General features: G+C 42.1%; 1 protein-coding gene across 45 annotated transcripts in view; it reads right to left on the reverse strand.

The window, feature by feature from the left end:
* Window positions 1–16,555, reverse strand: part of LOC144510004 (eukaryotic translation initiation factor 4 gamma 3-like) — a 357,463-nt gene that overhangs the window by 159,101 nt on the left and 181,807 nt on the right. For 34 of the 45 annotated variants that reach the window (XM_078239141.1, XM_078239147.1, XM_078239140.1 and 31 more), the window contains 2 exons: window positions 12,730–12,838; window positions 8,714–8,767 (listed from right to left, as the gene is read on the reverse strand). In XM_078239141.1, coding sequence (XP_078095267.1) covers window positions 8,714–8,767; window positions 12,730–12,838 — 163 coding nt within the window. The remainder of the gene's footprint in view (window positions 1–8,713; window positions 8,768–12,729; window positions 12,839–16,555) is intronic. The other 11 variants (XM_078239148.1, XM_078239150.1, XM_078239146.1 and 8 more) reach the window with 1 other exon arrangement.

The following is a 16,555-nucleotide window of genomic DNA, read 5'->3' on the forward strand; positions in this document are numbered from 1 at the left end:
GTCTTTCCTCCAAAACTCGCAATTACAATCTTTTGGATGGATCAGTGTAGTGCATGAACAGATTAAAAGATGGACTTGTTTCAAAGCAAGGTGTGGGCAAAATGACAGTGATAATTTCTGAGCTAGTGAATGCAAAGGTCAGTCACCAATATTTGGCTGATGCCTCTCCGGTGCAGATGTGTGGTTATATTGTTGAAAAAGACTATTTTTAATTAAAACTCTGGTTGCTGATGCTACTGACCAGAGTATGAATTAGCTGGTTACTGATGGCACTAATAATGGCTGGAGGATAGTTGTGACAAGTAGGTAGGACTGTTGTAGCAGTCTGATTCAGTTCCTGCTCTCCCCTTCGCCAGAGCCTCCAAGTCTGCAGTTCAAATACCGTTATCTAAACCCATGGGCTTTTCTTAAAAATAAAACACAAAATGCTGCTTTAAAAGAAAACTGGAACGTATCAGCCACTTGGTAAAAAAGCGATGGAATCTACATTCTCTTGCCACATTATTTGGTGGGGCTGGTCATAGGAATTGACTTTGGGGTGCTGCGCACTTCGTGGGCCCTGAATGTAATGCACAAAATGTAAGGTAAGACTACAGAAACTCTGTTTTTTGGGACAAAAGAGCCACAGGTGCGAGTGAAGCAATTACAGCTCGGGGTCAATTACAGCAACGGTACAAAATGGTGAGGGTGCAGGACAAAAAAAAACAGGATATGCCTGCTTAATTAGCAAACAGGTTTAGGGGAATAAAAGCTAATATAAGGAGGATTATGGGGAAATACTGAAACACATCTCTGAACATATCTTAGTGCTCCTCGTCCTTTCGCACAGTTACGTTCTTGTTCATGCATTCACCATATTTTAAGTGAAACCTTCCTTAATTTACGCCACAATCACATTCCACTACATATAGTCACATGATAGCGCCCACCCATTTTTCACCCATGAAGCACTGTGGGGCATTTTTCCATTTTAAATAGGAATAGCTGTATCTTTTTCCTGCAACTTATTCACTCACTTCCCAGACTAATTATTCTCACTCTCTTCATTCATCTGTCTTCCCTCATCAACAGTCATTCTTAAACCAGAAGCGATCAGTCTACGGACTTGCCAAACTAATCCAGATGGAGTCACAGTAATGGAAGTGAAGCATAACCCAATATCATAAACAAAATAGTGCTGAAAAGCTGTCTGCTCTATTTTTTTATGGTCCAGTGAAGTGAGAATAAAAAAAACCTCATTTCGATCAGCAGGTTCACAGCAGCAAAGGTTCAGATCAGAGTTCAAAGTCTTACAGACATCAATGACCTCCCTGTACAGCTTACTAACTTGTCACAACCTTGTCGTCATGTATTAAGCTACAAGTACTACCACCATTATATGCGAGGACACCATACTTTCATATTCAGAAGATTGCATGAGGGCATGAAATCAAGAGCTGCTATCTGCATTACTAGTAGGATACTGAACCAGTGATTATCATTTCAACATAAACTGCATACAGGGAGTCTGGCAGATGTACATAACTATTCACCTTCACACAATGAAGCAACTTACAGGATTTTCTAAACTCTGGCGCCTAGCCACATCAGCTCATTCTTTGCAAGTCTGATCTTTGAACTTTTCTGACACGACCAGCTGATTCACAGCAATGTATTCTTACAGATATCAGCTCCAAGGCAGGCAATGTGCCAGAAATACAGCTGTAGATAGCCCTTACCACCAGAGCACTTTCACCCGTGTATACTCACTGTACAGCGCCTAAGGTCAAAACTAATAGTCAGCCTGTGTTTTGTTCTTACAGAAAGAACTTAATAAATATTCCAAAGTGCCTCTTACAAAACTATTTTATCCAAGTAAACATACGCAATCATATAGACCAAAAACTTAATTCCTGGTCTTTGTTAAATTAACTAAACACATTGAAAGCAACAGCAAGGCAATTTGGTCTTTGTCTCTGGGCTGTAGCAACAAAGGCATGGTGGAGTAGCAGAGAAACATTCGCCATCTACTCCCAAATGAAAAATAGCTACTTGAGGGTGGTATAAAAGAGTTGCCAAAATTATACCCTTGCATACATAGTCACCATCGCCAAGATGAAATGAGAACATTTAGATGAGGGAGGTTTAGGGAATTGAATTGCAACTAGAGATTTCAAATTAGTTCACATTTTGTTCACAGTGACACCCACTTTACATTTAATGAAAAACCCAGCAGACCGATCAAGGTAATGTTTGCAAACAACTGCCCAAGAGATCTGCAATTACTGTTCATCTCTCAGAAAAGAAAATTGTTTCAGGTCTTCATTCTCAGTGGGAAAATCTATAGTTGGTATCAGCAACAGGGTTTCAGCAAGTGATGCAATAGGGATTCTGCAAATCACCACCATTTCTAGCAGTGGCAACTGCGATATTCCTACCAAAAAGCATGCAGTACAGAGAAAGATTTTCTTTCTATTAATTTATGGAATGTAAGCATTGCTGGAACTCTTTAAGGGGGAGGTGATGGACTACCTTCTTAAGTAGCTGCAGTCCATGCAGTGAAAGTACTTCCAAAGTGTTAAGTAGGGAATTCCAGGATTGACAGAGAAGGAACAGTGACTTGAAGGGGAAATTGCTGGGAGTGATGTTTCCATGCATCTGTTGACCTTGACCTTGGTAGAGGTCACAGGTTAGGTAGATGCTACCAAAGAAGTGAACTTAGTGAACTAGTGCAATGTATCTTATAGATCATACATGTCACAGCCAAGGTGGGATGGGATGCCAATCAACTGGGTTGTTTTGTCTGGATGTTGAGCTTTGATTGTTGGAATTACACTCAGCCAGGAAAGTGGAAAGTACTCCATCCCCTGACCAGACTTTTTTTTATACCGACCTGCTCTTGTCACCACAGTATTTCTGTAGCTGTTCTAGTTAAGCTTCTGGTCAATGGTGACCACCACATTGATGGAGAATTTAGAAAACAGTAATGCCATCGAATATTTTGATTCTTGGGTTCAATTTGCTCTTGTTAAATAGGGTCACCGTCTGGAACTTACTAGAAAGAGATAGAGAATCTGGTGAACTGGTGCAACAACAATAATCTCCCTCAACGTCGACAAAACGAAGGAGATCAGGACTTCAGGAAGCGTAGTGTAGAACATGCCCCTGTCTACATCAATGAGGACGAAGTAGAAATGGTCGAGAGCTTCAAGTTTTTAGGCATCCAGATCACCCACAACCTGTCCTGGCCCCCCCATGCCAACACTATAGTTAAGAAAGCCCACTCTACTTTCTCAGAAGACTAAGGAAATTTGGCATGCCCGCTACAACTCTCACCTACTTTTACAGGTGTACCATAGAAAACATTCTTTCTGGTTGTATCACAGCTTGGTATGGCTCCTGCTCTGCCCAAGACTGCAAGAAACTCCAAGGGATCGCGAATGAAGCCCCGTGCATCATGCAAACCAGCCTCCCATCTATTGACTCTGTCTACACTTCCCATTGCCTCGGAAAAACAGCCAGCATAATTAAGGACCCTACGCACCCCAGACATACTCTCTTCCACCTTCTTCAGTCGGGAAAAAGATACAAAAGTCTGAGGGCATGTACCAACCGACTCAAGAACAGTTTCTTCCCTGCTGCCATCAGACTTTTGAATGGACCTATCTCGCACTAAGTTGATCTTTCTCTACAACCAAAACAGAAAACGCTGGAAAATCTCAGCAGGTCTGGCAGCATCTGTAAGGAGAGAAAGGAGCTGATGTTCGAGTCCAGATAACTCTTTGTCAAAGCTGGGAAGCTGTCAAAGATATGATCTTTCTCTACACCTTAGCCATGACCGTAACACTACAAAGAACAATACAGCACAGGAACAGGCCCTTCGGCCCTCCAAGCCCGCGCCGCTCCCCGGTCCAGGATTGAATCCTGAATCCAGGATCCCCGCCCAATTTTCCAGCCTATCTACATACCAATATCCTATCCACCGAGCTGTCCCTCACAGCTACGATGCTTTGTTCATCACAACCTATTAACTCACCCCCACCCCCCCATTCCAGACCATGTGATCTCCAAGGAGAGGCGAAAACCCAGAGTGAAAACCCCAGGGCCAATATGGGGGAAAAATAAATCTGGGAAATTCCTCTCCGACCCCCTGAGGCGATCGAAACGAGTCCAGGAGATCACACTGGCCCTGATCGGAAAATGCTTCCCAACCCTATTCATTTCCACTTCCACGAACACCATATGAATTCCCTGCCCCCGAGACAGGTTCCCAACTATCCGCAGTCTCGCTCTGTACTGGCACCAGCAAGATGATCATAGAATGAAGCCTTGAAACGAGAAACAAGGAACAATTAGCCCGCGCCGCTCCCTGGTCCAAACTAGACCACTCTTTTGTATCCCTCCATTCCCACTCCGTTCATATAGCTGTCTAGATAAGTCTTAAACGTTCCCAGTGTGTCCGCCTCCACCACCTTGCCCGGCAACACATTCCAGGCCCCCACGACCCTCTGTGTAAAATATGTCCTTCTGATATCTGTGTTAAACCTCCCCCCCTTCACCTTGAACCTATGACCCCTCGTGAACGTCACCACCGACCCGGGGAAAAGCTTCCCACCGTTCACCCTATCTATGCCTTTCATAATTTTATACACCTCTATTAAGTCTCCCCTCATCCTCCGTCTTTCCAAGGAGAACAACCCCAGTTTCCCCAATCTCTCCTCATAACCAAGCCCCTCCATACCAGGCAACATCCTGGTAAACCTCCTCTGTACTCTCTCCAAAGCCTCCACGTCCTTCTGGTAGTGTGGCGACCAGAACTGGACGCAGTATTCCAAATGCGGCCGAACCAACGTTCTATACATCTGCAACATCAGACCCCAACTCTTATACTCTATGCCCCGTCCTATAAAGGCAAGCATGCCATATGCCTTCTTCACCACCTTCTCCACCTGTGACGTCACCTTCAAAGATCTGTGGACTTGCACACCCAGGTCCCTCTGCGTCTCTACACCCTTTATGGTTCTTCCATTTATCGTGTAGCTCCTCCCTACATTATTCCCACCAAAATGCATCACTTCGCATTTATCAGGATTGAACTCCATCTGCCATTTCCTTGCCCAAATTTCCAGCCTATCTATATCCTTCTGTAGCCTCTGACAATGTTCCTCACTATCTGCAAGTCCTGCCAATTTTGTGTCGTCCGCAAACTTACTGATCACCCCAGTTACTCCTTCTTCCAGATCATTTATATAAATCACAAACAGCAGAGGTCCCAATACAGAGCCCTGCGGTACACCACTAGTCACAGGCCTCCAGCCGGAAAAAGACCCTTCCACTACCACCCTCTGTCTTCTATGACCAAGCCAGTTCTCCACCCATCTAGCCACCTCCCCCTTTATCCCATGGGATCCAACCTTTTTCACTAGCCTACCATGAGGGACTTTGTCAAACGCTTTACTAAAGTCCATACAGACAACATCCACGGCCCTTCCTTCGTCAACCATTTTGGTCACTTCTTCAAAAAACACCACCAGGTTAGTGAGGCATGACCTCCCTCTCACAAAACCATGCTGACTATCGTTAATGAGTTTATTCCTTTCTAAATGCGCATACATCCTATCTCTAAGAATCTTCTCCAACAACTTCCCCACCACGGACGTCAAGCTCACCGGCCTATAATTACCCGGGTTATCCTTCCTACCCTTCTTAAATAACGGGACCACATTGGCTATCCTCCAATCCTCTGGGACCTCACCTGTGTCCAGTGACGAGACAAAGATTTGCGTCAGAGGCCCAACGATTTCACCTCTCGTCTCCCTGAGCAGCCTTGGATAGATTCCATCAGGCCCTGGGGATTTGTCAGTCTTTATATTCTCTAACAAACCTAACACTTCCTCCTTTGTAATGGAGATTTTCTCCAACGGTTCAACACTCCCCTCAGAGACACTCCCATTCAACACATCCCTCTCCTTTGTGAATACCGACGCAAAGTATTCATTTAGGATCTCCCCTACTTCTTTGGGCTCCAAGCATAAGTCCCCACCTTTGTCCCTGAGAAGTCCGATTTTTTCCCTAACAACCCTTTTGTTTCTAACGTATGAATAAAATGCCTTGGGATTCTCCTTAATCCTGTCTGCCAAGAACATTTCGTGACCCCTTTTTGCTCTTCTAATTCCCCGTTTGAGTACTTTACATTCTGCACTCCTTTCCTTCTCTGTATTTTATCAGTATAGCATGCAAGAAACAATACTTTTCACTGCATACTAATACATATGACAATAATAAATCAAATTAAACACATCAGCCCAAGCCAGAACATTGCATATGTGTAGCAAGGCCTGGACATGGACTGCTTCATTACCTGAAAAGTTGCAAATTGAATGCAATCAGCAGCAAATCTCTCAATTTCTGATCTTATGATAGATGGGTGAAGGAGCTGAAGTTGGTTGGGCCTCTGACACTATCCAAAGGAACTCCTGCAGAAATGCTCTGAGACTGAAAAGATTAGCCTCCAACAATGAAACCATTTTCCTTTGTGCTAAATGTGACTCCAGCATGGTTCCATGTGGCTGTGTATTCACACAGTTTCAACATTACCCAATTAACAATTAGGACCAGAAGGATTCTCTGCAGGAACTGACAGCTCACATCTTACACTAGTTGATCACTCCGTATTGAGAAACGACAGTAAAATGCTTGGAAGGATAATTCCAGACCACTATGATTTTTTGTATTCTTGTGAATTTTTGGAAAGATGATGGAAGAATAATTAATGTTGCAAGTACCCTACCTTTGTAATGTGCAGTTGTGAAAACATAACAGCATTTAGTGCCTTAACTGCATACAGTAACTAATTCAGTCCATTCAAACGTCTAGCTTTGGATATACTTAATTTAATATTGTATCTGAGTGAACATATAGCCAGGTGTTGCAATTGCTTTAACACCTCAGTGCCACAACAGCCTAGCCACAACTGATCAAATGTCACTGACTACGGATTCTCAAACCTGCAAGTTTCACCGCCCGACATATCAGATCCCAGAAACATCATTGTTGCCCTATTACTGATTGGCTTTTTCCATTATGAAAGCAGCCAAACACATTTTCCAAAAAACCATTTCAATGGCAACACAACTGCCATCACAACAGCCCTGCATTGTGCACCCAAAAACAAAATGTCTTCTAGCTTGGTTTGGGCAATGGCACGGTCACCTGTGGTTGAGAAAGTTCTATGTTTACGCTCTATTTCAGGAATTATAGTTCAGATTCCAGCACAGCCCTATGAGAGTATTACAATATTCCAACTACTGTCTTTTGGACAAGACTATAAATTAAGGCTCCATTACAATGTAGTTTAGCAATTATTGGGCTATAGTATTAGTAATCCAGAGATTGTGTTCTTAAGTCCTGCCATGGCAATGAGAACTTGAAAATTTGAAAAAGCTTGCATCGGTAAAAGTGAAGTTATTAGGCAATATAAAAACCCAACTGGTTCGCTAATGTCCTTCAGGGAAGGAAATTTGATGTCCTTATCCAGTCAGGCTACATGCAGCTCCAGGCCCACACCGACATGGTTCAATCTAACTGTTGTCTCAAGTGGCCAAACAAGCTACTCCATTCTGTTTCCAAACAATAAGTAAAATAAAAGTGAAAGAACCACTCAGTTATGACCAAGGCATCCAATCAGAAGTTAAAGACGCACTCAGCCCACTGATTCAGCACCACTTTATAGGCTAACATTCCAAAATTCACCTTGACTCTCCCCGACAACCAGTTAACTGCCTCTGTCAGACCAAGGAATGGGATAAAAATAACAGTCAAACCAAAGACAGGAAAATAATGTTGACAAAAGCCTGAAGAGGAGAAAGGGGAAGATAAGCGAAGAAATACAGCACGGATGAGGAATGGAAGAGAGGCACAGTCAGGTATTCACACATTTAAATAAATTATTGTGGAGTGAACTGAACCATCAACTTGAAGTATTTTTGATTTCTGCCTTTAGGTACTTTCAAATTCTTGCAACACTTCCATTAGTCCTCAAAATCTCTAAACTACATAAACATTCTTTGGCAAACTCCCTTACCAGAGGTCCACTGCTCAAGAATTGAAAACACTGAATACAATTAAATTGCATAAAATAACCTCCTCACTGCATTTTTTGCTCCTTCTGTTACAAGAGCAGTCAACCCAAGAGAAAGTGAACTAATCTGATGTCAAAGAACCATTCAATGCACGTGAGAAAACCCATTTGGAAGAAAATTACGAAAGCTGCTGCAAATTATGTAAAATAGTTTGTATTAATACAGCGATCCAAATAACAATCATTGGTTAACAAAAACCAAGGCTTGGAGTGAAGTGCTCAGAGGTTAATATACTGTTACTTGAAAGTTAAAATACCCCCACAAATTCTCAAATCCCACCTTTCTATCCAATAGTGACATGCAAAGCTTAGGCTCAGCATTGGGGGGTGTGGTGGGGGGGCTAACTTCCCAGATTCTTCTCTCTCTCACTGCCTGGAGGCAGAAGTTAGGAAGAGGTCACTTGTCTTTTCTTTAAAAACTTGGAATTACAAGTATTGAAGAAGAGAAAGGAAACAAATGGCTATAAATATATATGTATATCTTTATATCAATGGATGAAACCCTACAATGTTTTCCTCAATTATCTGTTTAAAATATACATGCCTATCCATAAATATATTAAAACAAGAAAGCGACTTTTTTTTAAAACTCACCACACAGTGGCTGAACTCCTGATTGGGGCCACCCTCTGCGCCTTGTTTCTGAGGCTAGGCATGAAACAGAACATAAATTTGTTTAGCCTCGGGTCCCAATACTCCCTGCTGCTCATTGCTTAGCCAAGGCTAAGCAAAGAAAGATCACATTTCAGCACCTGGCCTTGGAAATGTGGCAAGAGTGGCAGTGATGATTCCAGCAACTATTGGGTGACTCTTTTTTAAATAGCATTTTGTTTAAAAAATATTGATCAAGTATTTGTCTGAAACATAAACAAAGAGCAGATAATTATTTTCCTTCTGCTGTCTTAGTTTGAGTTTTCACCAAAGGTACTGGCACTGCCTGGGATCGAAGCACATATCCACCTATCTGTCTTCGGTGCAGAATCCAGCGAACCTGGGTCCGGTCCGTTGGGGGGTGTGGACAAACGGCGAATAGAAAGTTACAAACAGGGCATAAACATAAGAAAGTGAAGAAGCTGTTGATTTGACATAAGTGGATGGTATAACATTATGACTACATAATAAGTATATCAGGTGTCGAAGGCAGATCTCACTGCCACTGGGCTTGCAACTATGGTAATGATAGCATTGCTTGCATAACAGAAGTCCAAAATTAAAACACGGCTACAAAACGTTTTGCAATGGGCATTCACAGTTAATCTATGTATCCTTTTATTTTTTTTGAGCCTCTAGATGATTCTTAAGAGGCAGGAATAACTGATTTATACTTTTTCCACCCAATATGGTTGTCGGAAAATTTACTTTCTTGTCCTAGACTAGTTACAATGCAGATCTGTAAATATAAGAGGATTTTTTTGGTTGAGCTCAAGGCCTTGATTTCTTTCACCATACTTGGGTCTCTGCCATGTGTTAGGAGAAGGACAAGATCACCACTGGGCAATTCTGACTATTCTTTTTACTTCACTTTATGGAATTACCTACTACTTTTCCAGATGGAGGACCACAGGCTATATTACTTTCCATCACTATATGTCTCCAACATTCTACAGAATTGTGCAGAAAAATCAAGAGAAAATGATGCCAAGCTCCCCAGTTGTCAGGTGGATACAGACCTGCAGTCTTCCCAGTACACTATTGTGAGCACATCCAAATACATCAGAGAACCATATTTCTTTGATCCTGTGGACTGCCAATGGGTGGCCAACTACATCTTAATGGGTGGCCAACTACATCTTAATGGGTGAGGATATTTCCCATGAAAAGTATAGGACAGTGGCAAAGTGGTCACTAGTCTCAACGGAACCCTGCTTTCCCAGGATATGATTAAACGCGTCTCAACTAAAGATACCTGCCTGACCAGTATGGAGGCTTCTCATAGGATAGTAGCTTTCAGGTCATACTTCCAAGTTGAAGACTTTCAATTCTAGTCACTTATCCAGTTGCACAATGCAAAACAGACTTATTGTTAACTAACAGAAATGCACAGCAAAACTTATGTAACCTTTGGAACTGATGCAGAAATGATGGTTTAATGAATTAGAGTGAAAAGGAATACAAATTCTCCTAGGGCTGCTAACTAGATTTCACAACACTCAGCATTGTCCATTTCACTTTTGCCTTGCATCAGAGATTGTATCAATCTTTGTTTTTATTCTGGGTTTTTGATTGAACCAAAGAAAATCCTTTCCTTCAATATATATTTCAGCCGTTGAAAATTGATGGAAGGATTTCTAACTAAGTTTTAAAATTTTAAAACAATTAGAAAAGATAGTTAAATTAGATTAACTAGGAAGGAAAATAGGCAATCAGAAATTAGGGAAGAACATGACAGGGGACACAGAAATAATGCCTAATTAAAATTAAATGCTTCAAATGCAGATCTGACACACACAGGATTATTTTTAAATTGATTGCTTTATTAGTGGAAATTTGTTTCTTTCCCCAACCATCACAGCATAATCCCTAGGAAACAGAAATTTTCCTGGATTTGCTGTTAGTTTAAGGATTATAAAATCTTGGAATCATTCTCTATCCAAATGCTAATAAACATGTGTGTGTGGACCCCAAGGCTTCAATCACTTTCAGGTTCTTCATCTCAGTTCAGAACATGAGAAAATCAACCAAATATGCTTTAAAACCAAATAAAAACAACAAAAGCTAAAGCACACACTGTTCTACATCATTTCAGTTTAGATGTACAAAGACATTTACAAACCCACAGAAAAGTGGACTATTTTATTTGGTTCTGGTAAAAAAAATGATATACGTACTAACAAATGGGAATGATGCGAGCACTAATTTTGGACTTCAGCTGTCTTATAAGCAGTTCAAATCTTTCACCTTTCGCCTGAAGCTTTCTGGCATTTTCGTTTGAAAGTCACAAGGGTATAAATTACCCTCTCCAGAGCATTTTTATGAACTGATTTCCTACTAATCATCTCAATAGCTTGCAGTGATTAGGCCATAAGCAATCTTGCACTGGGCAGTGGTGTAAGATGTGGAGATGCCGGCGTTGGACTGGGGTGAACACAGTAAGAAGTCTCACAACACCAGGTTAAAGTCCAGTGGTGTAAGCACCAGTGGTGTAAGCACAGACAGCTGATACTGGTAAAAACAGTGAGTAAAATCAACCTGTAAAATTCACAATACAGATTATTACAAAAAAGACCTTGGCATGATTCAAGATTAAAACTGCTTGAATGAGAACATCTAGCTTTGCGATTAGATTGCCTGGTCACCTTTACAGGCATCCATTATTCTCCACCATGCTCATTGAATGTGCTGTTGGAGAACCACACCAGATTCTGTGGTTTACTAAAAATTAAGTAATGGGAGAGCAGGCCACATAAACTCACCAGCAGCAATGAGACATCTAAGTAATTTTGCCTTGTTATCTATCACTGTGCACCTTTATTTGCTTGTGAAATTAGAATATTTCAGCTGGCAGTAATATAGCAGATGTCAAACATTACGTTCACTGAACGATGACAAATAGCAGTGTAGCTTTGAAAATATTCTGCAGAAACTGCATAAATTATCTTCAGAATGCAGCAGAATGTGCAATTACAAATCTTGTGCACAAATTACATGTCTTTACAACAGCTCTTGATTAACTATCATTACGTGTGGCAACACCACTTTTGGAAGTCTGCAGGACAGTGTAAATTGCACAAAAAATTAAATTGCATACGCTCTCCAGTCATCTCAAAGTAATGCTGACTGCAAAAATCTAAAAAATGAATTCTGCTACTAAAACACACAGGAAAAAAATAGCACTGGAAACAATATAGTTTAATAATGCATGAGTATGCTGCTTGTGCAATACTCTTGATGCTGTCACCAGTGTCACTAATGACAGACATGTAGCCACTAGTACTTCACCACAGTGGTATAACGCGAAGTCTTTGCTACAAGCCCGCAATGAAATTATGAATTCAAATCTCACTACAGCAAATTATGAAACAAACTGCAATACATTTGCTAATTGATGGCCCGAGAAAAAATAATCCATGAAAGCTGCAAAATTTCTGCAAAAATGCAACTGATCCGCTGATGCAAGAGGGCTGGTGGACATGTGATTCCAGTCTTCGGAGACGTGGTTGACATTTAAAGCCTTCTTGAAATGATCATGTGTAAAATGGTTGCAGAAAGAAGCCAATACTCTAAGGATAACTAAGGATGGCAATACATGTGGCCTCAACAAAAATGTTCAATTGGTTTCTCAAATAAAAATCCATGTAATAGGGGAAAAACTGCAGCCCACATAAAGGAAAAAGGGCAATTCCATTTTAATTTTACAAAGACAGAACAACAATCAATCTTGCTCCCAGCTTTCACATTTTCAATACTAAGTTTGGAAAGTTCAGTTACAAATCAAGCATTTGAGATAAATTTATTCAACTTGTTTTCACAACACACTAGAACAGTTTAAGCAATAACAGGGATGCAAAGGCATGTTTAAAAGCAATAAGTGAATGAGCTAGAAATAAAAGCAGAAAAGTCATTGTTATTTAAAAGATAAAAGCAAGCACTGTTAGCGACTTAACACTTACCATATGTAGTGAAGTCACCAGGACCTGGCCCCGAATAGAATGGACCAGGAGGTGGCTGGACAGAATACTGCTGGGGAGGCCCCATGTACGGAGTTGCACTGGGGCGGAACTGTCACAAAAGCAAAAAGAAAAATCAGTTTTAGTACAAGTCATTCTTTCTTGATTTTGAATTCCGCAGCCCAGAGAAATGGGTTTCAACCGATACTCTAGAAAAATATATTGTAGCATTATGTGAGACAATGGCAGGCCTATTTGTTTCTGCAAATCTATGTCACGTTGTAACAGTGAGAAGTCTCACAACACCAGGTTAAAGTCCAACAGGTTTATTTGGTGGAATTTCCACCCATTATCTTGTAAATTGAGTTTGTGTCTTTATATGCCCTGTTTGTGAACACGAGTCCTCACTCACCTGAAGGGGCTTAGGGCTCTGAAAGCTAGTGCTGCCAAATAAACCTGTTGGACTTTAACCTGGTGTTGTGAGACTTCTTACTGTGCTTACCCCAGTCCAATGCTGGCATCTCCACACATTGTAACAGGACACAACACTCAATAATATTTTGAAACCAAAGTCCACTCATCTACAATGGCATAATATAAAAACCTTGCGCTAAAGACAAGGTAGATAAACAGCCGTTTGATGGCACACAACTTGAATGGAGCTGAAAAGAAATCCATGGCAAAAAGTTATTTGCTCTGCACCGTGGGCGGCACGGTAGCACGGTGGTTAGCACTGCTGCTTCACAGCTCCAGGGACCTGGGTTCGATTCCCGGCTCGGGTCACTGTCTGTGTGGAGTTTGCACATTCTCCTCGTGTCTGCGTGGGTTTCCTCCGGGTGCTCCGGTTTCCTCCCACAGTCCAAAGATGTGCGGGTTAGGTTGATTGGCCGTGCTAAATTTGCCCCTTAGTGTACTGGGATGTGTGGATTAGAGGGATTAGCGGGTAAAATATGTAGGGATATGGGGGTAGGGCCTGGGTGGGATTGTGGTCGGTGCAGACTCGATGAGCCGAATGGCCTCTTTCTGTACTGTAGGGATTCTATTCTATGATATCAAGGCAACTAAACACAAGAATGCCAAATTTCAAACAAGCACAACAATGACTGCTGATCAGTTGACATGTGAACTCTGATTGGCTGAGACATTGCCATGCAGAAAGCAAGAGGGAACTATACGCTCCCCAAATTCAAAAAACCACAAGCTTAAACATATTCTTTTTGTTTGTAGAGAACGGGTCCATGTATGAATGTATGTCACTCTCAACAACCATAAATGAGCCTTGCTACGAGCTAGTAGCACACTCAGAATTGTTCAGTTAGTGCTGCCCAGTCACCGAATCACATCTAACAGTAGACATTCTGAACCTTAAAATCCTGCATTCTGCATATTTCCAATATGTAGGTGATATGTTTGCGATCTTTGAATCTACAACCGTGTGTAAGGATTTCCTTATACATTTTAATGCACTCCATTCTGCACTCAAATTCACTTTTGAGATGGAAGAGTCAAGCACAAAGTGCTACTAAGAAATCCATTAGTGGGTGGGTTCTGCACTACTGTTTACTTTCACTGATCAACATGTTACATATGTCCAACAAGAGAGATTCTATATCGCCTCTCGATATTTAATGGTATTATCACCAGACCCCCCATTATTAGCATTCTGGGGGTTAGCATTGACTGGAAACTAAACTAGTCGTAGAAATACTGTGACTAAAAGAACAGGTCAGAGGCTAGGAATCTGGTGGCAAGTAACTGGATGAGTAATTTTTTTTTGAGGAAGTGACAAAAACGGTTGACGAAGGAAAGGCCGTGGATGTCGTCTATATGGATTTCAGTAAGGCATTTGACAAAGTCCCACATGGCAGGTTGGTTAAGAAGGTTAAGGCTCATGGGATACAAGGAGAAGTGGCTAGATGGGTGGAGAACTGGCTTGGCCATAGGAGACAGAGGGTAGTGGTCGAAGGGTCTTTTTCCGGCTGGAGGTCTGTGACCAGTGGTGTTCCGCAGGGCTCTGTACTGGGACCTCTGCTATTTGTGATATATATAAATGATTTGGAAGAAGGTGTAACTGGTGTAATCAGCAAGTTTGCGGATGACATGAAGATGGCTGGAATTGCGGATAGCGAAGAGCATTGTTGGGCAATACAGCAGGATATAGATAGGCTGGAAAATTGGGCGGAGAGGTGGCAGATGGAGTTTAATCCGGATAAATGCGAAGTGATGCATTTTGGAAGAAATAATGTAGGGAGGAGTTATACAATAAATGGCAGAGTCATCAGGAGTATAGAAACACAAATCCTTGAAGGTGGCAACACAGGTGGAGAAGGTGGTGAAGAAGGCATATGATATGCTTGCCTTTATAGGACAGGGTATAGAGTATAAAAGCTGGAGTCTGATGATGCAGCTGTATAGAACGCTGGTTAGGCCACATTTGGAGTACTGCGTCCAGTTCTGGTCGCCGCACTACCAGAAGGACGTGGAGGCATTGGAGAGAGTGCAGAGAAGGTTTACCAGGATGTTGCCTGGTATGGAGGGTCTTAGCTATGAGGAGAGATTGGGTAGACTGGGGTTGTTCTCCTTGGAAAGACGGAGAATGAGGGGAGATCTAATAGAGGTATACAAGATTATGAAGGGTATAGATAGGGTGAACAGTGGGAAGCTTTTTCCCAGGTCGGAGGTGACGATCACGAGGGGTCACGGGCTCAAGCTGAGAGGGGCGAAGTATAACTCAGACATCAGAGGGACGTTTTTTACACAGAGGGTGGTGGGGGCCTGGAATGCGCTGCCAAGTAAGGTGGTGGAGGCAGGCACGCTGACATCGTTTAAGACTTACCTGGATAGTCACATGAGCAGCCTGGGAATGGAGGGATACAAACGATTGGTCTAGTTGGACCAAGGAGCGGCACAGGCTTGGAGGGCCGAAGGGCCTGTTTCCTGTGCTGTCCTGTTCTTTGTTCTTTGTACAACTCCCACAACACTCAAGAAACATGTTACGACCCAGGACAAAAGACTGCTTTACCGGCACCTCATCCACAAACACTCAACTCCTCCACCACCGATGAACAGTGACAACAGTGTGTGCTGCCTACAAGCTGCACTGCAGGAACTCACCAAGGCTCCTCAGACAGAACCTTTCACTTCCACAACCATTAACATCTCGATTCTAGAAGAACCAGGGCAGCAAATAAATGGGAACACCAGCACCTGGAAGTTCCCCCACAAACAAATAATTTTCCTGACTTGGAAATATATCGTTGTTCCTTCACTGTCACTGGATAGAAATCCTGGAACTCCCTCTCTCACAGCTCTATGGGTGTACCTACATCATAGGGACTGCAGTGGTTCAAGAAGACAGCTCACCATCACTTTCTTAAGTGCAATTAGGGAAGGGCAATGAATGCTGGCCTAGCCAATAACACCCACACCCCATGAATGAATTTCAAAAAAGGTATATTGGGATTCGTGGAACTCCACATGTTGCAAGATTTTCCTAATCAGCATCCTGTCAATAAGCCTAGCCATTTGCTCACCTTGCAAGCTTCATGAAGAAATAGAGCAAATCAAAGCTACCCTGAGAGACAATGGCTATCGTGATCAGGATGTGGAGATGCCGGCGTTGGACTGGGGTAAACACAGTAAGAAGTTTAACAACACCAGGTTAAAGTCCAACAGGTTTATTTGGTAGCAAAAGCCACACAAAGCTTGTGTGGCTTTTGCTACCAAATGAACCTGTTGGACTTTAACCTGGTGTTGTTAAACTTCTTATCGTGATCAGATCATTGTTTATTGCACAAATTTGTAAATGGGCCTAAGGCCACCACTTTCA

The sequence above is a fragment of the Mustelus asterias genome, chromosome 22, assembly GCF_964213995.1.
Source record: "Mustelus asterias chromosome 22, sMusAst1.hap1.1, whole genome shotgun sequence".
NCBI classification, from domain to species: Eukaryota; Metazoa; Chordata; class Chondrichthyes; order Carcharhiniformes; family Triakidae; genus Mustelus; species Mustelus asterias.